The following is a 23,456-nucleotide window of genomic DNA, read 5'->3' as shown; positions in this document are numbered from 1 at the left end:
AGAGAGGCAGGGCCAGGTCGGGGCTCAGCCTGCAGAGTATGTTTCCCCAGCCTCCAGAAGGATTGCCGGGATGAGATCGGAACTGTCAGCCTGTCTCTCAACCAGATCTCGTCCACCGGTGCAGAGATGGAAGGCAAGCAGAATCTCCAGCCCCAGCCTCCCGCGTCTCTCCCCCGTGGGCCCCACCACTTCTCATCCTATCTTCTTTCAGGAGTGTACTCTGGCTTCCTACCCTGCTTTGGCCCCAGCTTCCTGACTCTCCACGGGGGTAAAAAGGCCCCTTTCAGGATCCAGGAAGAAGGCACTGTAAGCATCTCCTTTCAGCTCTAGGGAACAGTGGATGTTTTGCCAATCATGCTTAAGGCTCGGGGAGGACCCGGACTTGCTTTCTGTCCATGGGGGTTCTAGTAGTGGACACAAAGTCCCCACATAAATAACCACGGTAGATATAGGACATGGGGTGTGGCATGAAGAAGGAACACCTGGAGTGCTCTAGACATTCACTTAACCCGAGATGAGACCTCGGGTGAGCTTGTCAGCAGGCGCAAAGGACATTTAACACCAAGGAAGAGGGAGATGTAGAAAACTACTGGATTATTCCAAACTCTGGTTATAAATGCCAGAAACCTAACTCAGACTGGCTTAACCATCCAGGGAATGAGGTTGGGGAGGATCTGAGTGAAGAAGAGCTGTAGGAGCAGACTCTCAGCACCATGAAGAGGCTCCCTCCCTCTTGCTCTGTGTCATCTCTGCTGGTTTTATGCCTTGGCCTCATTCTCCCCTACTGCAGTCAGGCCTCCATGCAGGCAACATGGCCTCTGAAGCCTCTAACAGGAATCCCAGGGCAGCATTCTAATTGGCCTGCTCAGGTCATATGTGCTCCTCTTGGACCTATCACCATTGCCAAGGAGGTTAGGCATACCCTGATTGGCCAGACTGTGAAAACAAACTCAGTAGTTGTCATGCCCCCCCCGCCGCCACCAAGCATGGAGCATTTATGGGGAACAGGTGCTTCGGGTGGCTGGGAGGTAGAGCAGGGGAGCCATGGGAGCCGAGGACGCAGAGGAAGATCGGGGCCAGAGGTTTTCTGGCACAGCGGTGTCTGGAGTACCTGAAATTCCTTCCCGGGACTATGGTTCCATAGATCTTCCTCAAGCCAGCCCCAGGCAGGCACGGGATTCAGGGGAGATTTGCCCGCTCTTCTTCCCTCACCCTTTTTTTCTGATTTCCTCTGTTGCCCAAGTAGTGTCCTGACTCTGTTAAGGATGGTTTAGCTTACCGAGGCCGAGTCTTCCTGGAGCTAATCACCCACATAAAATCCCATCAAGATTTTAAGATAAAGGATCTCTCCCATGAAGTGACCAGGATGGAGGTAATCACGGGAAACAGGTAACCCAGGAAAAAAATAGACCTTCTGCCTGTCCAGATCCACTGTGGGCCCCAGTCTCTGACTACTCACAGCCTTGGCCACAAGGTTTCTGAAGCCTTGGCCACCAGCCGAACACTCTACTGAATCCGGAAAGATGATTGATCGATTGCCTGAGTGTTTTTTAAGCCCCTGGTTGCTTGGTGGCTAAGAGCTATGACTGCTAACCAAAAGGTCCACAGTTCAAGTCTACCAGGTGCTCCTTGGAAACCCAATGGGGCAGTTCTACTCTGCTCTGTAGGGTCACCGTGAGTCGGAATCGACTTGACAGCAATGGGTTTGGTTTTCTGGTTTTGGGGGAGCTTAATGCTGTGCCAGACCAAGGGTTAGGGGGCTCAGGAAAGACAAGGTTTTCTTTTAAGAAATGCATAGTCTAGTTAAGGAGAAATGGTGTTTCTTCATGACCTAATGTCTCAGGGCTTTGTGAAATAACCTAAGAGGCTTGGATGTTTTCCTGAAGGCAGTGAAGGGCGGCTGAGGCAGAAAAGGCCAGGAAGACCTGTGTTAAGAATAGGCTGGGCTGAAATAATTTGATAAAGGGAGCGATAATGGTTACACAACAGGAAGAATGTAATCAACGTCACTGAATTATACACGTAGAAATTTGTTGAACAGGCAAATATTTTATTGTGTATATTTTCACCATAATGAAAAAAAAAAATAGATTGGAGCTTAAGGGCCTAAGTCAGGTTCACCCAATAAAGGGAAAGGGAGATGTCGTCTTGGTGGGGAGAAGAGGGAAGGTTCCTGAATGATCAGAACTAGTGACTAACAGGACATCAGAAGTGAAGTCATCTCCCCAAGCTGATGCCCATTTTCCGGCTTGGGTGATGAGGTGGTCAGGGGCAGCACCCACCAGGATGAGCTGCCTGGAGGAGGAGCAGGGGGAGACGAACCATCCGTCTCTGGCTTGTGTTTGTGAGACATCCGTGTAGACCAGCCTCAGAGACTGCTGGACCCTGGGTCTAGGGGTGTGGTCCGCACACTGGAATTTGAACCAATGGTGTGGAAGAAATTGCCCTGGGAGAGTAGTGAAAGGAGAAAGGGGCTGAGGAGGGAGCCTACCAGCCACAGTCTAAGAGGCGGTAGAGGAGGAGGGTTTGCAGAGGAGACTGAGGAGGAGTCTTCTGAGGAGTGGAGCCTCAGGAGGGGAGAGTTGCAGAAACGAGTGATCTACAGGCCTGAATGTGGCTCAGAGAAAGGATGAGCACTCAAACGTGCCTGTTGGCTCTTCGGAATGCGCCCGTAGCCCTTGGTCAGGAGAGATGCCAGGCCGCCATAGATGGGAGGGAGAATAGGAGATGGTTCGTAGAGGCAATGCTTGTAAAAAATGACTGAAACTCTAATGGGGATTTATTAGGTGGTAGCTGGCGAGAGAAGGAGGGTGGTTTTTTAAGACAGAGGAGACCTGAGGTAGTGCACAGACTGGTAGAGTACAGGGGGTTAGCAGAAGTTGGCAGCAGAAAAAAGGGGGGGGGGTGGGTAACATAATGGCTAGAGCACCGGGGAGGTGGGAGGGATGGTGGGGAGAGTGGGCAGCTGGGGCAGAAAGTAGAAAGACTCGTCTTCTCTAGGGCTTCTCTAGGGTGAAGAGCCACAGAGGGAAAAGGACAGTCAAGAGGGATGAGCACAACCTCAACCACACTACCTTGCCCACATCCATCTCATATGAGGAGGGGGTTTAGGCAAAAAGGAGGGGAGCGGCTCCTCTACATGGAGTGGGGGCAGGGTGGCTCAACTCAGAGCCTTGCCTAACCAGGGAGGACACACTGTGCCTGATTTTGGGAAGGGAAGGAAGCGGGCTGCCTGGGTGGAGTGAGCCAGGTGATGGAGGTCCTGGGAGGAACTGCTCTTGATCAGCCAGGCACAAGGGAGCCAAGTCAGAGTTTTGAGGGGAGGTGAGGGGTTCAATGACAGTCTAACTCACCCTGAAGGGAAGCAAAGATGGCTTTTGAGAGGCACAAGGATCATCATCCTTGCCTTCCTGCCTGTCTTGTTTGTCTCTTGGTTTATGTATTGGTGATGTGGGGGTTATTGTTCTAGAAACAACAGAACCGCCAAAAGTACGGGCTGTGTGTCATCTTCCTCTCCTGCACTATGATGCCCAACTTTAAGGACCTGATCCAATTCGAAGTCAGCATCGGCCACTATGGAAACAAGATGGACCTGAATTACAAGCCTCTAGTCTCAACCACGCAGTACAGCCCAGTGATATATGATGGTAATAGTCAGACCCAATCAAAAAGTAGAGAGCATCCAGTGCATACCAGGGTCTATGCTATGCCCTCTCAAGTGTATTAGCTCATGTGACATTCATAGCCATTATTAACTCACATTTCACGGATGAGGAAATGAGCTTCAGAGAGAAGTCACCTGCCAAAGCAGAGCTAGTAGGTAGTGACTCAGGAGTTGAAAGTAGGTCTTGACTTCAGTACACTACATTTTACACTACAACTTTCTCAACCCCATCTTCTCCCCTACTACCATCCCCAACCATCTGTATACCACTCACCAATTCATCTATCCATCCAACTACCCATTTATCCACTACCTACCCATCCACCAATTTTTTTTTTTTTTTTTTTTTTTACCCATCCACCACCATCCATCCATTCATCTATTCAATCTCACCTATCATTCTCCCAAGGACCCAACCAACCACCCATCGACCTGTTCATCCACTTACCCAATATCCATTTATTGGGCATCTACTCTTGATTGGGCAATACAGAATAGTGGTCGTTGTCAAAGTACAGTCCCGGGGCCAGCAGAATGAACATCATCTTAGAACTTGTCAGAAATACAAATTCTTGCCCACACCCCAGACATATAGAATCAGAAAATCTAGGGATGGAGCCCAGCACACTATGCTTTAACAAGCCCTCTGTGTGATTCAGATACATGCTAAAGTCAGAGAACTGAGGAGGAGAACGTTCATTTTTGTCAGGGTCACCACCTCGTTACCCACCTAGAGCCTTTCCACCCTTCCCACTTCTCAACCTGTTTTTGTTTATAACAGCTTAATTGAGACATAATTCACATACCATATAATTCGCCCCTTTAGAGTATACAATTGAATGATTTTTAGTGTATGTACCAACTTGTACAACCTTCACCACGATCAATTTTAGAATGTTTCATCACCCCAAAGAGACCCTTTAGCAGTCACTCCCTATCTCACCCCAACTTTCTCAGTCCTAGGTAATCACTAACTTACTTCCTGTGTCTATAGATTTTCTGATCCTGGACATTTCATATAAATGGAATCATATAGACATACATACAGAAGACTGGCTTCTTTCACTTAGCATATGTTCTACCTATTTTTAAAATTATGAAATATAGATACAAAAAGTATATAAAATGTATATATATGGTTTACAGAAAAACAATAAAATGAATTCTCATGAACTCGTCATCCAGTTTAAAAGACAGAAAATTGTCAGCATCTTAAAGGGCCCCCTCATGCCTGCCCCAGATTCATTCATCCAAGCAGTAGTCATGATCTTGACTCTTGTGTTAATCTCTTCCTTGCTTTTCTTTTTAATTTTACCACCTATGTGTGTATTGGAAACCCTGGTTTTTTAGTTGCTTAGATCTACCACTGCTAACCAAAAGGTCAGCAGTTCAAATCCTTGAGGCACTCCTTGGGAACTCTATGGGGCAGTTCTACTCTGTCCTGTAGCATTGTTATGAGTCAGAATCGGCTCGAAGGCTCTTGGTTTATGTGTACATCCCTGAACAGCACAGTGCTTTTGCATCTGTACAAGCGGAATTTTTCGGTCTGTATTCCTCAGTGTTGCTTCTTGTGCTCAAGATAAATTTTCTTTTTAAATATTGGTATGTGGAGCTGCAAATCATTTCCATTTCTTTGTGTGTTCCACTGTGTGATTATACCACGAGTTATGGGATACATGTGGATATTTAGGTCACATCTCTGTTTGCTACTGTAATTTTGTCATAAACATTCCTGTACTTGTCTCCTGGTCACAAGTGTAAGACTTCCTCTAAATTATGTACCTAGGAGTGGAAGAGAAACTCAAAGCAAAAGCAATCACACAAAATCATGCTCTTAGCAGCAGCGGTACGAGAATCCCTGTTACTCTAAGTTCTCACCAACATCGGATGCTGCCCAGCCTTTTCATCTTGGCCGATCTGATAGCCATGAAATAGCATCTCCTGTGGTCCTAATTTGCGCTTCCCTGATTACAAACGAGTGCTGCGCTATTTGTTTTTTCCTCATCTGCGAAAAGCCCACTCGTGTCTTTTGCCCATTTTTCTATTTGGCAGTATTTTTCTTACCGACTTCCACATTATTTCTTCTGGGGTGCAATCTTTTGTCAGATGTGTGCATGGTAAATAACTTCTCCAAGTTTGTGGCTCATCTCGTCCTTCTTTCAATGGTGACATTTTATTATTTATTTTTATTGAGGTATTATTTACATACCATAAAGTGCATAGATTTTAAGTGTACAGTTTGATTCGTTTTGATAAATATATACAGGTATAACCACCAGTCCAGTAATGATTTAGAAATTTCCATCGCCTGAGGACGCTGCCGTCTGTCTGTCTTTGTTCTCTCTCCCCTGCCCCTGGGGCAGTCACTGCTGTCCTGTCCGTCTCTAGTGCTTAGTTTCTGCTTCTTCTATAATTCACATGAATGGAATCATACAGCGTGACACTGTTCGTTTTTTTTTTTTTTTTTTTTTTGTGGATTCGAACTGCCAACCTTTTGGTTAGCAGTCAGGTTCATGACCACTGTGCCACCGGTGTTAAATAGATGGCAGTTATTTCATGTAAAGGCTAATCTCTAATTTCCTGGAATAGGCCATGTTATTTTACAAATTATCTTTAGAATATTGGTGTGAACAATGCGAAATACTAAACTAATACCTGTTAATATTCTATGTTTGCAAGTATGGATTGATTGGTTTATCCTTACTGAAAACTTCTCAGTTTTCATATTCAGTATTACCCGATATTCTGTTATTATGTTGTTGTCGTTGCTTCTATTCTTAGCTGCCCCCCAGTCAGACTCCAATTCATGGTGACTCCATGTACCACAGAATGAAACGCTGACAGGTTGCAGCTTGGACCTTCCTGACTCATAGGGTTTTTTTTTTTTTTTTTTTTTTTATAATAACTTTTATTAAGCTTCAAGTGAACGTTTACAAATCCAATCAGTCTGTCACATATAAGTTTACATACATCTCACTCCCTACTCCCACTTACTCTCCCCGTCTTGAGTCAGCCCTTTCAGTCTCTCCTTTCTTGACAATTTTGCCGGCTTCCCTCTCTCTCTATCCTCCCATCCCCCCTCCAGACAAGAGTTGCCAACACAATCTCAAGTGTACACCTGATATAATTAGCTCACTCTTCATCAGCGTCTCTCTCCCACCCGCTGACCAGTCCCTTTCATGTCTGATGAGTTGTCTTCAGGGATGGTTCCTGTCCTGTGTCAACAGAAGGTCTGGAGAGCATGACCGCCGGGATTCCTCCAGTCTCAGTCAGACCATTAAGTTTGGTCTTCTTATGAGAATTTGGGGTCTGCATCCCACTGCTCTCCTGCTCCCTCAGGGGTCCTCTGCTGAGCTCCCTGTCAGGGCAGTCATCGATTGTGGCCGGGCACCAACTAGTTCTTCTGGTCTCAGGATGATGTAGGTCTCTGGTTCATGTGGCCCTTTCTGTCTCTTGGGCTCTTAGTTGTCATGTGGGCTTGGTGTTCTTCATTTTCCTTTGCTCCAGGTGGGTTGAGACCAATTGCTGCATCTTAGATGGCTGCTTGTTAGCATTTAAGACCCCAGACGCCACATTTCAAAGTGGGATGCAGAATGATTTCATAATAGAATTATTTTGCCAGTTGACTTAGAAGTCCCCGCAAACCATGTTCCCCAGACCCCCGCGCTTGCTCCGCTGAGCTTTGAAGCATTCATTTTATCCCGGAAACTTCTTTGCTTTTGGTCCAGTCCAATTGAGCTGACCTTCCATGTATTGAGTGTTGTCTTTCCCTTCACCTAAAGCAGTTCTTATCTACTGATTAATCAATAAAAAAACCCTCTCCCACCCTCCCTCCCTCCCCCCCTCGTAACCACAAAAGTATGTGTTCTTCTCAGGTTTACTATTTCTCAAGATCTTATAATAGTGGTCTTATACAGTATTTGTCCTTTTGCCTCTGACTCATTTCGCTCAGCATAATGCCTTCCAGGTTCCTCCATGTTATGAAATGTTTCAGAGATTCGTCACTGTTCTTTATCGATGCGTAGTATTCCATTGTGTGAATATACCACAATTTATTTACCCATTCATCCGTTGATGGACACCTTGGTTGCTTCCAACTTTTTGCTATTGTAAACAGAGCTGCAATAAACATGGGTGTGCATATATCTGTTTGTATGAAGGCTCTTGTATCTCTAGGGTATATTCCGAGGAGTGGGATTTCTGGGTTGTATGGTAGTTCTATTTCTAACTGTTTAAGATAACGCCAGATAGATTTCCAAAGTGGTTGTACCATTTTACATTCCCACCAGCAGTGTATGAGAGTTCCAATCTCTCCGCAGCCTCTCCAACATTTATTATTTTGTGTTTTTTGGATTAATGCCAGCCTTGCTGGTGTGAGATGGAATCTCATCGTAGTTTTAATTTGCATTTCTCTAATGGCTAATGATCGAGAGCATTTTCTCATGTATCTGTTGGCTGCCTGAATATCTTCTTTAGAGAAATGTGTGTTCATATACTGTTCGTTTTTTTAATGGCTTCTTTTGCTTAACATAGTAGTTTAGAGATTCATCGATGTTACCCGTAGCAGTATTCTGCCTCCCCTCTGCCCCTCCCATAGTATTCCATGGTATAAATTTAATAGTTTATCCATTTACCTGTTTGTGGACATGTGGGTTGATTCAAGCTTTGGAGTATTATAAATAAATTTGCTATGAACACTCTTGTACAAGTCTTTTTGTGGAAACAAGCTTTCATTTCTCCTGGGTAAATACCTGGGGGTGGAACTGGAGTTTTGTAAGAAAGCGCCTAACGGTTTTCCGAAGAGGTTGTAGAGTTTACACCCCCACAGCAGTGTTTGAGAGTCCCATTTGCTCCACACCCTCACCGACGCTTGGTATTGTCTGTCTTTTTCATTTGAACTATTCTAGTGGGTGTGAGTGGAGCCCCCCGGGGGCGGCGAAGTGGTTAAGAGCTCAGGCTGCTAACCAAAATGCCAGCAGTTCGAATCCACCAACCGCTCCTTGGAAACCCTATGGGGCAGTTCTATTCTACTCCATCGTATACAGTCTTCCTGCGGGTCAGAATCGACTCTGAAGGCACACAACAACAACAGTGGGTGTGAAGTTGTACTTCACTGTAGTTTTAATTTGCATTTCTCTGATCACTCATGATGCTGGCATCTTTCATAAAGCGGGGTGTTCAAGTCTTTCGCATACCCATTCATTGGCTTATTTGTCTCATATTGAATTGCAGGAGTTCTTTTATATTTTGGATACAAGTCCTTCTTCAGATCTATGTTTTGCTAATTTTTTTTCCAGTCTGTGGCTTGACTTTTCAATTCCCAAATAGTGTCTTTTGAAGATGAGCAGTTTCTAATTTTAATTATCTTTTCCATTGTGATTTGTCCATTATGTGGTCTAGGAAAAGTTTGTCTATACCTAGATCATGAAGATGTTCTCTTAGGTTTCACTCTACAAGCTTTATGGTTTTAGCTTCTTTATTTAGGTCTATGATCTAACGTGGCTTAATCTTTTTATATGACTTAAGGGAATGTTCTCTTAGGTTTCACTCTACAAGCTTTATGGTTTTAGCTTCTTTATTTAGGTCTATGATCTAACGTGGCTTAATCTTTTTATATGACTTAAGGGAAGGGTTGAGATTATTTTTTTCTATACAGAACTCCAGTTCAGCACCATTTGCTGAAAAGACTATGCTTTCCCCCACTGAATTACTTTGGTATCTTTGTCAAAAATCAAGGAACCGTATGTGGGTGGGTCTCTTTTAGAATTTCTATTCCGTTCCCTTGTCTATTTGTCTCTCCTCAAGCCAACATCACATCACCTCAGTTATTGTAACTTTATAACAAACACCAAAATCAGGTAGTAAAAGTCCTCCAACTTCATTCCCCTTTCTCAAAATAGTCTTGGTTATTCTGATTCCTTTTCACTTTTATATACATTTTAACCTCAGCTTGACAATTTCTACAAAAAGCCTGCTGGAATTTTTCTGTCTTCTTTTGTTTTCATCAAGTGGTTTCGGCTTCCTCGCTTTTGTTTTTTAGTAACGCACAGTATCTCCCCTACTGACTGACCAGCTAACAGCTCTGCCTTATTTTAGTGGTTGCTCTGGAGATGATAATATCGACTCCCCTGAATTAATATTACACCACTTCACATATAATGTAAAAACTTTATAACGGTATAATTGCTTAGTCCTTGTTTGGTTTTAGCATCAAAGTTATACTAGCCTCAGGAAATTGAGTAGCAATTCCTTTTTTTACTCTCTGGAAGTATTTGGGTAAGATTGGAATTATCTGTTTTTTTTTTTTTTTTAGAAAGTTTAGAAGTGGTCTCTAAATTTGAACCTTATCTGTGATGATTTAAATACTGACTTAATGATTACACAGCTTTTCTAGTTCTTCTTATTTCAATTTTGGTAAGTTAATTTGCCTAGGAATATGACAATATGTTGTTGTTGTTAGGTGCCGTCGAGTTGGTTCTGACTCATAGTGACCCTATGTACGACAGAACAAAACACTGCCTGGTCCTGAGCCGTCCTCATGGTCGTTGCTATGCTTGAGCCCCCCGTTGTTGCAGCCGCCGTGTCAGTACATCTCATTGAGGGTCTTCCTCCTTTTCGCTGACTGTCTAGTTTACCAAGCATGATGTCCTTCTCCAGGGACTGGTCCTTCCTGATAACCTGCCCAAAGTATGTGAGATGAAGCCTTGTCACCCTCGCTTCCAAGGAGCATTCTGGCTGCACCTCCTCCAAGACAGATTTATTTGTTTGTTCTTTAGGTGGTCCGTGGTAGAGTCGATATTCTTCAACAACACCATAATTCAAAGTGTCAACCCTTCTTCAGTCTTCCTTATTCATTGTTCATTGAAAATATACACATGTACATATACCTAATCTAAGTTTTCACAATTTTCCGCATAAAATTTTTTGTGATGTGTACATTATTGCTCTCTATTTAATCTCTGAAAAATCTGAAGATAAACCCGTTTTTAATTTTTTGTTGTGTGTGTGCATGCCTTCTTTTTATCTTGATAAGTCAGAGTTTTCCAATCTTATAGAATTAAAAACAATGCTGCCAGTAAGTAACCTCATCCATAAGTCAGTTCACACACAAATCAGTGTATCGGTAGGACAAATCACTCGAAGTGGAATTGGCCAAAGGGTGTTTGCACCTTAGCAGATATCGTAAAACTGCCCTCTGTGTTGGTCATTTTCCCATTTGTTCTCAATCCCTCCAGCGAGGGGAGACCCTTGCATGCCCTACTGTATACTTTAGTGGCTGGACTTCTGCAAAGGACATAGGTTTCCCTCGCCAGCTGATAGAAGGGGAGAGGATGTTGTTCTCTCTCTGTGTTTCTGGAGCTTCTCTGAAAGTAGCTGCTTCCCTTCAGAGATCCCAGGTTGCAGTGCCTCCTCCTTGGTGGCCCAAGAACCAGTTGGGTGCCCCCACTCCATAGTTCCAGCCCAGGCTAGGACACCATTACTGATTGGGCATCCCCTTCTGGGTGCTTCAAATACCCTGTGCAGCACCCTCAACGATGGTTGAATGTCTGTAACACCTCTGCCTCCCTCTGTTCTCCAGCCCAAACAGGAGTAACTTCTTCCCCCATTACTATTCTCTGGGTGATCTCACTTCCCCCTTTTTGACTTCTTGGCCTTTTTGCCACATTTTCTCTATTAAACCCATCTTGAAAATAACCCCCAGACTCCTAGTTGCTATCAAGTTGGTTCCAATTCGTGGCAACCCCGTGTCAGAGTAGGGCATGGTCTTTCTCTTTCCTGATTGGACCCTGACTGATAATCCACTACAGAGGTTGTATCATTTACACTCCCAACAGCAATCAATAAAATCTGGTATTAAACTCCAGGGGTTTTGCCAGTCTGATAAGTGAAAAATGGTATTTCAGTGCAGTTTAATTTATATTTCTGTCAATATAAGCGAGGGGTGGCATCTTCCCGTCCATTTAAAAGTCATCTGCGTTCACTTTCCTGTGAACTGTCCCTATAATTTTCTCTTGTATTCTATTGGGACTTTGGTCATTTAATTATTGATATCTAGAATCCCTTCACATAGTAGGGAGGTTAGGCCTTTGTGACATGAGTTGTATTTTCCCTTTTATAGTTATATTTGTCTTATAATTTTGTTTATGGTATCCCCCCAACCATGGAGACTTTTTTTTTGCCTCAAACTTTTTCTTTTATGGTTCCTAGATTTTGAGTCATAATTAGAAAGGTTTTTTCCACTCCAAATTTATTAATCTCCCATGCTTTCTTCTAGAAGTTTATGGTTTATGGTTTCTTAAAGTTTCATAGCTCATATCTTTACTTCTTCTAATATTTTTTCCCTATAAATGTCTTGATCTTTTGTCCAGCTGCCCAACCATTCTTTATGTTTAAGGTCCAGTAGCTTTATCCTCAGTGTTGACACTTTTGGACCAATTTTCCCTGGCATATGGCGTGCTCTTTCGATATAGACTCGAATCTTCTTTTCTTTGTGAGTAATTTATTTAATGGTATAATTTACACACCATAAAATCCACCTGTTTTGTGCAGTTCAATGATGTCTGTGCGACTGTCACCATGTCCACATTTAGAATATTTCCGTCACCCACGAGAGGCGTCTGGGGCCTTAAACACTAGCGAGCAGCCATCTAAGATGCATGAATTGGTCTCAGCCCACCTGGAGCAAAGGAGAATGAAGACCGCCAAGGACATACGGTAAAGATGAGCCCAAGAGACAGAAAAGGTCACACAAACCAGAGACTCCGTCAGCCTGAGACTGGAAGAACTAGATGACGCCTGGCTACCACCGATCCCTGCCCTGACAGGGAACACAACAGAGAATCCCTGATGGAGCAGGGGAACAGTGGGATGCAGACCTCAAATTCTTATAAAAAGACCAGACTTAGTGGTCTGACTGAGACCAGAGGGACCCTGGTGGTCATGGTCCCCGGACCCTTTGTTAGCCCAAGATTGGAACCATTCCCAAAGCCAACTCTACAGACAGGGATTGGACTAGACTGTAAGATAGACAATGATACTGGTGAGGAGTGAGCTTCTTGGCTCAAGTAGACACTTGAGACTGTGGGCAACTCCTGTCTGGTGGTGAGATGAGAAGGCAGAGAGGCACAACAGCTGGTTGAATGGACACGGGGAATACAGGGTGGAGAGGAGGAATGTGCTGTCATCAAGAGGAGAGCAGCTAGGAGTACACAGCAAGGTGTGTATAACTTTTTGTACGAGAGACTGACTTGATTTGTAAACTTTCACCTAAAGCACACACAAAAAAAGAATGTTTCCACCATCCCAAGAGCCCTTGTTTGCAGTTATCCTTGTTTTCAACATTCCTACCCCAGCCCCACACAACCACTACTCTGCTTTCTGTCTCTATATATTTGCCTTTCCTGTACATTTCATAAAGGAGCCCCAGTAGTGCAGAGTTTAAGTGCTCAGCTGCTAACTGAAAGGTCAGCAGTTCAAATCCACCAGCTGCTGTGCTGGAGGAAGACGTGGCAGTCTGCTTCTGTAAAGATTATAGCCTTGGAAACCCTGTGGGGGGCAGTTCTACTCTGCCCTGTAGGATTGCTGTGAGTTGGAATTGCCTCAGCAGCAACAGGTTTGGGGTTTTTGGTTTGGTACATTTCATATACATGGAATCACAAACAATATGTGGTCTTTTGCATCTGGCTTCTTTCATTTAATGTAATGCTTCTGAGCTTCATCCATGCGGTAGCATGTGTCAGTACTTCATTCATTTTTATTGCTAAATAGTATTCCATTGTATGGATGGACCATTCACCAATTGTTAATCTGTTTGTCACGTGGTGGACATTGTTTCCACTTCTTGGTTATCATGAATAAAGCTGCTAGGGACGTTGGTGTGGAAGTCCTTGTAGGGACATAGGCTTTCATTTCTTTTGGATGGATACTTAGGAGTGGAATGGCTTTTTAAGAAACTGTCAAATTTTCTGAAGTGACTGTTCCCCCAGCAATATATGACAGTTCCAGCTTCTCCACGTCTTCACTAACACTTGTTACTATCTGTCTTTTTTATTTATTAGAGTTATTATAGTGAGTGTGTAGTGGTGTTGTGGTTTTAATTTGCATTTCTCTAATATCTAAGGATACTGGTCATCTTTTCATGTGATTATCAGTCATTTGTATGTCTTCTTTGGTGATATGTCTATCAAAATCCTTTGTCTAGTTTTTAATTGGGTTGTTTACCATATTAAGTTGAAAAAACTCTTTATATAGTCTGGATGTAAGTCCTTTATCAGATGCATGCTGTGGGTTACTGGGTATGCTTTGCAAATTGTCTGTGGTTTGTCTTCATTTCCTTAATGGTGTCTTTTGAATTGCAAACATTTTCAGCTTGGAAGAAGGCCATTTTATTTTTTCTCTTGTGGTGTCATATCCAAGAACTCTTTGCCTAATCCAAGGTCATGAAGACTTTCTATTTTTTCTTCTAAACCTTTTGCAGTTTCAGCTCTTACATTTAATGCTACAATCTATTCTGAATTAATTCGCATTGGGATATCCAGTTGTTCCAGCATCATTTGTGGGAAAGACAATCCTCTCCACATGCAAGTTTTCTTAATTATATCTTAAAATACTTATTCTACTCCAATGTTTTAGTTTTCTGCTTCAGGGGCTCCACTTATGGGTTTAATGATTCTCTTTGGTTTTCTTCTGTGCTTGTCAATTTCTCCCTGATTTTTTTTTTTTTTTTTTTTTTTACTGTATTTCCACTTTGGTCACTTTTCTTATTTCTGTTGGGTTCTGGGTTTATCCTTTACATTCCTCACTGAATTGACCGCAGGGTCTAGCCTTCCCTGGGCTTCTCCTTATGTTGTCTTCCTTTCTATGATGTTTTTGTTTTTTCTTCTACTTCTTTTCTGAGTTCTGCTGGCTCACATTTCTGCATCTGTGTCCTGAGCTTCAGGAAGTATATTTTTGCTGGCCCTTTCTGCGATCTGCTCCCACAGGCGGGTGCTTCCAGCAGCCTGCCTTGAGACTCCCTCCCTCGAGGTGGCTTGGCTGCACTTCACCTCAGGGCTTCTCTGGCCATTTCTGTTGTTTTCGGCAGTCTTCCTGTGTGTTTTGAGTCTGCAGATGATATCTGTCTCCTTGTTTTTCTGAAAGTGGAGTTATTTTCCCCACCTTGTTGCTTTAGTACACTCTCCATGAGTAGAAAGGAAAATTACCAACTTGTGTCCCCATGCTCACACCTGAGAACCCAGTCCCAGATCTCTGCTCGCTTATCATTCTAACGATTCACTCGGGATCAGGGTCCGGAGCTGGTACCTTCCACAGTTTTGGAAAACTATAAGCCATTTTCTATTTGAAAACTACCTCTCATCCTTCTCTCTCCCATCTCCCTCTGGAACTCACTCTGTCCTCTGTGGACCTTCTCATTCTGTTCTTCAGATTTTCTCATCTCTCTCCCTCATATTTTTCCTCTTATCATCTCTCTGGGCTGCATTCTGGATAGTTTCTTCTAGATCTTCTCAGAAAGGCCTTAGGGAACCCTTCTATTTAAAATTGCAAACCACCCCTCCTGCTTGGCGGCTCCCTGTCTTTCTCCACTGTATCCTCCTCCATAGCATTTTCAGTTTGACACACTATTTTACGTATTTATTTTGTCTTTTTCATCTCCACTACCTTTAAAATCTTTAAGTAAACAGTCCAAGTAAAACATAAAAAAAAATAATAATAATACATATGGAAAAGTACACAATGCAAATTGGCAAGCTCGATGAATTACCAGGAAGCAAACGTACCCATCCGTGTAATAGCACTCAGGTCAGGAAATAGACACCAGCACTCTGCCTCCCACCCCAGCCTCCAACCAAGAGGAACCCCTCTCCCAAACTCCAGATAGTTTCCCTCCTCTTGTAACATCATATAAAAGAAATCACATTGTATGTGTCCTTTTGCATCTGGCTTCTTTTGCTCATCCTTTTATTATGAAATGCATTCATGTTGTTGGATATAGTTGTGGCTTGCTTATTCTCATTGCTGTGTGGTATTCCATCATGTTGTTGTTGTTGTGTTGTTGTTAGGTGCCGTCGAGTCAGCTCCGACTCATAGCGACTCTATGCACAACAGAACGAAACACTGCCCAGTCCTGCACCATCCTTACAATAGTTGTTATGCTTCAGCCCATAGTTGCAGCCACTGTGTCAATCCACCTCGCTGATGGTCTTCCTCTTTTCTGCTGACCCTGTACTCTGCCAAGCATGATGTCCTTCTCCAGGGACTGATCTCTCCTGACATCATTCCCGAAGTATGTAAGACGCAGTCTCGCCATCCTTGCTTCTATGGAGCATTCTGGCTGTACTTCTTCTAAAACAGATTTGTTCGTTCTTTTGGCAGTCGATGGTATATTCAATATTCTTCGCCAACACCACAATTCAAAGTCGTCTATTCTTCTTTGGTCTTCCTTATTCATTGTCCAGCTTTCACATGCATATGATGCGACTGAAAATACCATGACTTGGGTCAGGCGCACTTTAGTCTTCAAGGTGACATCTTTGCTTTTCAACACTTTAAAGAAGTCATTTACAGCAGATTTGCCCTAATAGAATAAATCATTTGATTTCCTATCTGCTCTTTCTGTAGGCATTGATTGTGGATCCAAGTAAAATGAAATCCTTGACAACTTCAATCTTTTCTCCATTTATCATGATGTTGCTCATTGGTCCAGTTGTGAGGATTTTTGTTTTCTTTATGTTGAGGTGTAATCCATACTGAAGGCTGTGGTCTTTGATCTTCATCAGTAAGTGCTTCAAGTCCTCTTCACTTTCAGCAAGCAAGGTTGTGTCATCTGCGTAACGCAGGTTGTTACTGAGTCTTCCTCCAATCCTGATGCCTGGTTCTTCTTCATATAGTCCAGCTTCTCAGATCATTTCTATTATTGAGGGATATTTTGGTTGTTTCCAACGTTGGTATTACGAATAGTGCTGTGAGGCATTGGTGGTTCAGTGGCAGAACTCTCTCCTTCCATGTGGGAGACCCGGGTTCGATTCCAGACAACGTACCTTGGGCACAGCCACTACCGGTCTGTCGTTGGTGGACTGTCTGTGGCTGGGACGCTCCACGGGTTTCAGCAGAGTTTCCAGATTGAGACAGACTAGGAAGAAAAGTCTGGTGATCTACTTCCAAAAATCAGCCAGTGAGAACTGTACGGATCACAATTTGCAGTTGTTCGTGCAGACGACCTTCTGCTGTTCATAGGGACGCCATGAGTCAGGAGCTGACTCAGGGTGGCTAGCGACAGCCACAATGAACGGTGCTGCTGTGAACGTTGTTCCACATCTTTGACAACGCTGAATATGCCTGTCTGCTGGGTGTACACCTGGGAGCGGAGTTGCCAAGCCAGAGAGCACGTGCATGGGTTCTGAGCTGCTCATCTTCTTGGAACTTTATCTGTGGGAATTCACTTAATTTTCTTGACATTCTTCAGACCCCACAGTTAGCACGAACTCAGAATCAAGCCTGCATGAGTTATAACCCACTCTGGGTCATAAATTTTCAGGAAGATTTTCTTCCCCCTCCACCCAGCACCACTCTGGAGACAGCCAAGTTTCCTCACCGTCTTCTGGGTGGTGGGTTATTTCTCGCTGACCTTGCCCGGAGGTGTCTCCTGCTAGATGGCACCCCTCGGGCAACGCTAGGCTTTCTCTCCTGCCCCTGTACCCCTACATTTCCCAAAGAGAAAGCACAAGTTCTCCAAGATTTGCCAGAAACCTAGAGGACAAAAGTCCGTTTGGGCGTTTGCTTACCTCACAGACTTTCTGCTTCTGCTTTGTTTTTGGCTTCTGTGGCTTTCTTCTTCTTGTGCCAACTCGGCAAGGTATGTGGAAACCCTGGTGGCATAGTGGTTAAGTGCTATGGCTACTAACCAAAAGGTTGCCGGTTTGAATCCACCAGGCGCTCCTTGGAAACTCCATGGGGCAGTTCTACCCTGTCCTATAGGGTCGCTATGAGTCGGAATCGACTCGATGCCAATGGGTTTGGGTAATGGGTTTTCACCGAGGTATTTCACAGAAGAACCTCTTCTATTTTAACTAGCTTTTCACTCATCCCAACAAGGAAAACTGCCAGGGAAGCCAGTCTGCCACCCAACTCCTCTGCAGCAGCAGCCCTTTATTTCAGACGTCCACCCCCCAGCCAACCCCGGGCCTCCTCCCTGAACCGGGGCCCACTCTTTCTTTTCTCAGAGGCCACCCACAGTGAGCCCTGCCTCGAGGCATGCCCCTTGCCTTGGCATTTTGCCTGAGGTTAAGAGCAGGGACTCTGGAGAGAGACACCTGTGTTCTGACTGGCTGGCTTGGTCACCTCACACACACTGCTTCTCATCTCAAGCCTTGATTTCCCCACCTGTAAGCAGGGATTTTGAAAGGCTGCATAGAGCACTGAGCACCCTGAATATCCACAAGAGCCTTCCGTGTTTATTAGCATGCCCATGCTCTCCAGCAGCCCCTAGCCCACTTGCCTGGTGGGAGGGATCCAGCTAAGATTGTTATCAGAGCACCTTTGAGGTGACAGAGTGAGGGGAGACCTGCCAGAGTCCCTCAGACATCCCCCCCATGGACCTCTGTGTCTCAGGGAACATCTACCACTATGTGCCCTGGTACAACACCAAGCCTGTCGTGGCCGTTACTTCACACTGGGAGGACGTCAGCTTCCGCATGAACTGCCTCAACCTCCTCCACGTCACTCGGGACCGCCTGGTGAGTGGTGCAGGAGCACGATGGAGGGGAAGTTTTGGATAACTGATGGGAGAGTTGGGAAACTGAGTCACAGTCACGGGAAGCCAGTTGCACAGCTCATCCACGCATTCCCCATTAACTGAGACACAGTGCTGGGCACTGAAGACATGACAACGAGTATTCACAGCCCTGTCCTCACCAGCCGGTGAAGTCGGGTATGCAGCGTAGTGCACTCAGGGCCGTGATGGAGCTACAGGTACCGAGAGCCACAAGGTCAGAGAAACTTGGGAGAGGAGATCAACAACAAAGGGTAGTCGGAAGAGGTGTTCACAAAAGACGGGGCATTTGAGGGTCTTGAAGAACGTGTGGGAGTTTGCAGTACAGGGTCAAGAAGGGAAAAACAGACAGGAAAGCTGGACGAATGGAAATGGGGAACATGAGGTCGAGAAGCGGAGAGTGTTGACACATGGAAGGGTTGGAAACCAATGCCAAAAAACAATTCGCATGTCAGTTGTTTAATATTGCTTTGTAAACCTTCACCTAAACCCAAACCCACTGCCATCAAGTCGATTCCAACTCATAGTGACGCTATAGGACAGGGTTTCCCAAGAGCGGGTAGTAGACTTGAACCACCGACCTTTTGGTTAGCAGCCAAGCTCTTTACCACACACTTAACTTTCACCTAAAGCACAATAAAAAGAAAAAGAAGGGAATAACATGCAAAGTCATGGTGATGTTTTTGAAGTTTGGGGGGAGTTGGGGCATAGTGGTGACATGGGGATAAGGCCCATGAAGCTGGGAGGGATCAGATCACAAAGGGTCTTAGGTGCCCGTCAGGGAGCACAGATCTTGGGGGTCCACTGAATGGGATTTAGACAGGAGAGTGTCCCATGCCTCCTGCCTCATTCTTACACCCACAGACTTGGTGGGGAGCTGAGGTTGGGATCAGCCTTCTGTGCTCCCACCCCATCCTGGCTCCTTCTTACCACCCATTTCTCCTGTCGAGTCACAGGAAGGGTAAGCCAGGGTCCTGGCCTTGCAAGGGGATCAGGAGCCTTGGACTGACATCACCAGGCTATCCATCAGAGGTCCCTGAGTCCTGGCTGAGGACACCCTGGGCCAATCAGCCCTGTAGCCTGTCCAGTGAGGTCCATGCTGATGCCAGCTCTCTCGCCACTTCTCTCCTGCTGGGCAGAAAGCCAACCTGGATACCCTGAAGTCCATGCGGAATCCCAAGGACCCAGCCCTGCTCCTCCAGTGGGAGAAGCTGCTGAAGGAGCTGCTGGAGGACAGCCAGTAGGCGTGGCCTCAAGGCCGGTGGGGCCGGGCCAGATGTTGCCTAAGGGGTGGGGCTGAGATCAGGGCCCACAGAACCCCGCCTCCACGAGAAATAGGAGCTGCGTTCAAATCTCTCCTGGGCTTGAAACCCAAACTACAGAGTCGCTCTCCTCTGACATTCGGGCTTTTCCAGAAAAGGCCCTGACCCCACCCCCCACCCTGCACTGTCTCTGCTGTGGCCCCACCTGTGCCTACAGCTCCCATCAAACCTCTCCTTGCTATCCAGACAAGCCCTTCTCCGTCGCGGGCCCTTCTATCTAAAATGCCATCCTCCAGTCTCTGCCTGTCAAGTCCTCCCCACCCTGAGCCCCCACTTTGGTCCCCCCCAACCCCCGTGATTGGTTGGCCCCTAAGAGCACACTCTTCTCCCCGGGAGGTCCCTGAGAGAGGCCTTGCATGTTGCAGGGACTTAGGAGACCCCAGGTGGATGTATGAGAACCAAGAGGCCAGACCCACAGTGACCAGGGCTTCCTAATAGGATCGCAGAAGGGTCCCCATGTGGCCAGCAGTGGATGGGGCAGGCATCTCAAGGCTGGGAAGGGCCAGTGGACTGTGGGGCTGTGAGACACAGGAGGTCCCGCCCCTCCGCTCCTGTCCTGGCCACAGGCGCCCCCTGCCCTGCCTGACTGATCAGCCCAAAGCCACTGAGCTGGACAAGAAGAGGTGGGAGCTCCGCAGCCGCCTGCTGCAGGAACTGGCCAGACAGGCCAAGGAAGCCAAGTTCAAGCCCAAGGACATGGTGGCCACCGTGGAGGGCTGGCTGTACCGTCTCAACTCCGTGCTTCCCGAGGTGGGCTCTTGAGATCCTTGTGGGGCAGGGCTCTGAGGCGGCCGGGCAGGGCCTGAGGCTCTGGCCCCTCGGCAGCCCCAGATGAGCCTCCCGGACGTGATGATCTGGTTGGTATCCAAGGGCCAGCGAGTGGCCTTCGCACAGGTGCCCGCCCACGCCGTCCTCTTCTCCCAGGCCGGGCCCCTGCAGTCGGGCAAGTTCTGTGGGAAGACACAGACTCTTCTCCTACAGGTAGGAAGGAAGGGGGTCCTCGGCCGCCCCAGCCCTCCAGAGAGAAGAGGGCCCTGAACTTGAGAGCAGCCCACCGAGGGCAACCCACTTCCTCCTCCCTGGCCCTTCACCCAAGTGAAATGGGGTTTAAACAGTCCCCAGAGGAAGGCAGGAGCCTGTGGCTGTTGGCCTGTGGGAGACACCCAGCCCATCTTCCTCATACATGGCCTTCAGTTCATCTCCCCCATTATGCTTACGGCCACCGCTTGGTCCAGTCATTTGTCACCTGTCCCCTGGACCATGACTGGGTAATAGTCAAAATATTCAATGGCCCACAAGGTCTGGGCACCGGCCAATCATGTCAGATGCAACCCATGAATCAGACAGACTGAACACCATACCACCCCCCTTCCACCCTTGCCCCTGCCTGACGATAGCCTCCAGGTGGGCGGTGGAGAGTCACCCCTTCCTCCCTCTCTCAGAGACTCCCTAGCTCCCCATTGCCTCCAGGAAAAAGGCCAACCTCCTTGGTCTGGCCCTCAGCCACCCTCCCTGCACTGTCCCTCTCTGGGCCACATTCTCCACAGCCCAGCCACTCTGGGACCTGCTGCCTTTCCCCACTATTGTGGCAGCCCCCCCCCCCACCTCAGCCCCCAGGCCTAAGAAGCACTGGGTCGTGAATCCTGGCTCTACCACTCACTGGCTTGTGTGACCACGGGCAATTCCTGAACTTGTCTAAGGCTCAGTCTGCCCCCCTGTAAAATAGGAGTGCCGCTCCCGACATCCACCTCAGGGTGGTGGGTAAGGATTAGAGCAGCGATGCTCTCAGCCCTGAGCACAGTGCCTGGTCACAGCAGGCACACAATAAACGCTAGCACTAGCGTGAACACCGCTACCGGTGAGGCCCTCCAGGCTCCTAGCAACATTGCCCTCCCCCATCCCCCCCCCCCCCAGTCCCCAGCCTCTCTGCCATGCACAGGTTACAGGGTGTTGCCTTCCCCAGTTTGTATGTTGTCCCCTGCTCTGAACTATGTATGTCTTGTAGGCAGAAACTCCATGTAACTCATTTAGCTTCAACACCCAGCTCAGTGTGAGGTTCCCTGCTCCCCGGGGCTCAGGGTGACCCATTCCAGGGGTGTGCCCCCTCCATCATCTGCACCCCACCCCCGGGAACTGGCTGTCCCCGGGGGATGGACCTGCCTCTGCCTCAGTACCCGGAGGGTGAAGGACAGAAGGACACACTTCCAGCCCACCTCCGGGTCTGCATGTGGCTTGGCAATGTGGAAGACAGCAAGGATCTCAAGCTGCTCCGTCATGGCAACGTGGTCGTGTATGCAGAGACGGTGAGTGTGGGCTGGCCTGGGGGCACAAAGTGGGGACACTGGCGTGGGGGCGGGAGGCCGTTTGTGGGAGGAGGAGGCAGAAGCTGGAGTATCCTAGCACTGGGAATGAAATGCTAACAGCCAGGTCTCAGGAACTGCAGAAGAGGGGTCTGATAGAGCCACCCTCAGAAGCTCATGGTCCCTTGTTGACAAGTCATCCGCATGTGGATGACAGAGTGGTGGTAGAGTGACCCTGCAGGGCTCAGTCACTCTCCCTGCTGGAGGTTCATGGAGCGATGAGCGATTTCTCCCAGTTCCTGTGGGGAGAGCAAGGTTCCCACTGCAGCTGGTGGCGGGGGGGGGGGTGCGGTGCTGCCAGTCACTAACTAGCTTGGCAGTCTGGGACCTCTGTAGACTCCAACTGGGTTCTTGAAGCCAGGCTGGTGGTCCTGGGGATGCAGAAGCAAGGGAACTGCCCCGCCCACCCAGAGGAGCAGGAAGTGAGACATTTGCTCAGAGAATCATAAACCCAGGGGCCGAGAGTGGCTAGAGACCATTCTAGAGGCAGAGAAGGAAGAGACCACACTTGCTGGAGGGCCGGGGAGGATATGGCTCGGGAGGGATCCACAGTCAAGAGGAAATAATTTTGAGTTTCAGGCTTTTTAATTTACTGACTTGAAAGATAAATTTTTTGCAGCTCTTAAGCTGTTGTAGATGAATTAAAAAAAAAAAAAAAACCTGTCGCTCTCAGCAGGAATTGTCAAGTCAATTCCGACTCGGAGTGACCCTATAGGACAGAGTAGAACTGCCCCATAGGGTTTCCAAGGAGCACCTGGTGGATTAGAACTGCCGACCTTTTGGTTAGCAGCTGAGCTCTTAACCACTGCGCCACCAGGGCTGGGTAGATGAATACATATCATGATATGCTTAACCGGCTGCTACAGAAAGCTTGGAGAGGCAGAAGTGGGGGGACTTAGGGTCAGGTGCAGGGGGCGGGGACTGCGTGCCCAGCAGGGGGAACGTGGGAGAAAAGGCCCAGAGACAGCAAGGTGGGGCAGGTGTGCTAGCCGCAGAGGCACTGACCAGCTCGTGTCCCCCAGTATGAAAACCAGGCCAAGTACAAAGACCAGTGGGGGCAACAGGGGCTGCGCCACTGCCCCAACTTCTCGGACGTCATAGGGCACACGTCTCTCCCCAAGGAGGATTTCCAGGTGCCCCCCGGGTGGCACTGGCAGGGGAAGTGGATGGTGGAGCCTCAGAGGAGGTAAGGCTTGGGGTGCAGGGCCCAGAGCCGGTGCCCTCTGGGCATGGCCCACCTAAGTTGACCTTTCTTTCTACCTGAGATCTGGACAGGGGCAGGCCAGGAAAGGTGGGCACAGACAGGAGAGAGACAGCATGGGGGGCTGCATACTTGTCAGCTC

At 47.1% G+C, this 23,456-nt stretch overlaps 1 protein-coding gene across 1 annotated transcript in view; it reads left to right on the top strand.

The window, feature by feature from the left end:
- FER1L5 (fer-1 like family member 5) overlaps positions 1 to 23,456 on the top strand; it is a 67,741-nt gene that overhangs the window by 28,425 nt on the left and 15,860 nt on the right. The window contains 10 exon segments of the mRNA XM_049856625.1: positions 51 to 133; positions 212 to 306; positions 1,247 to 1,372; positions 3,470 to 3,647; positions 18,272 to 18,396; positions 19,571 to 19,671; positions 20,320 to 20,503; positions 20,579 to 20,734; positions 21,925 to 22,056; positions 23,136 to 23,299. Of these exon segments, the coding sequence (XP_049712582.1) occupies positions 51 to 133; positions 212 to 306; positions 1,247 to 1,372; positions 3,470 to 3,647; positions 18,272 to 18,396; positions 19,571 to 19,671; positions 20,320 to 20,503; positions 20,579 to 20,734; positions 21,925 to 22,056; positions 23,136 to 23,299 (1,344 nt within the window).

Source organism: Elephas maximus, chromosome 17, assembly GCF_024166365.1.
Source record: "Elephas maximus indicus isolate mEleMax1 chromosome 17, mEleMax1 primary haplotype, whole genome shotgun sequence".
In the NCBI taxonomy this organism is placed as follows: domain Eukaryota; kingdom Metazoa; phylum Chordata; class Mammalia; order Proboscidea; family Elephantidae; genus Elephas; species Elephas maximus.
This window is presented reverse-complemented; position numbering and strand designations above follow the sequence as displayed.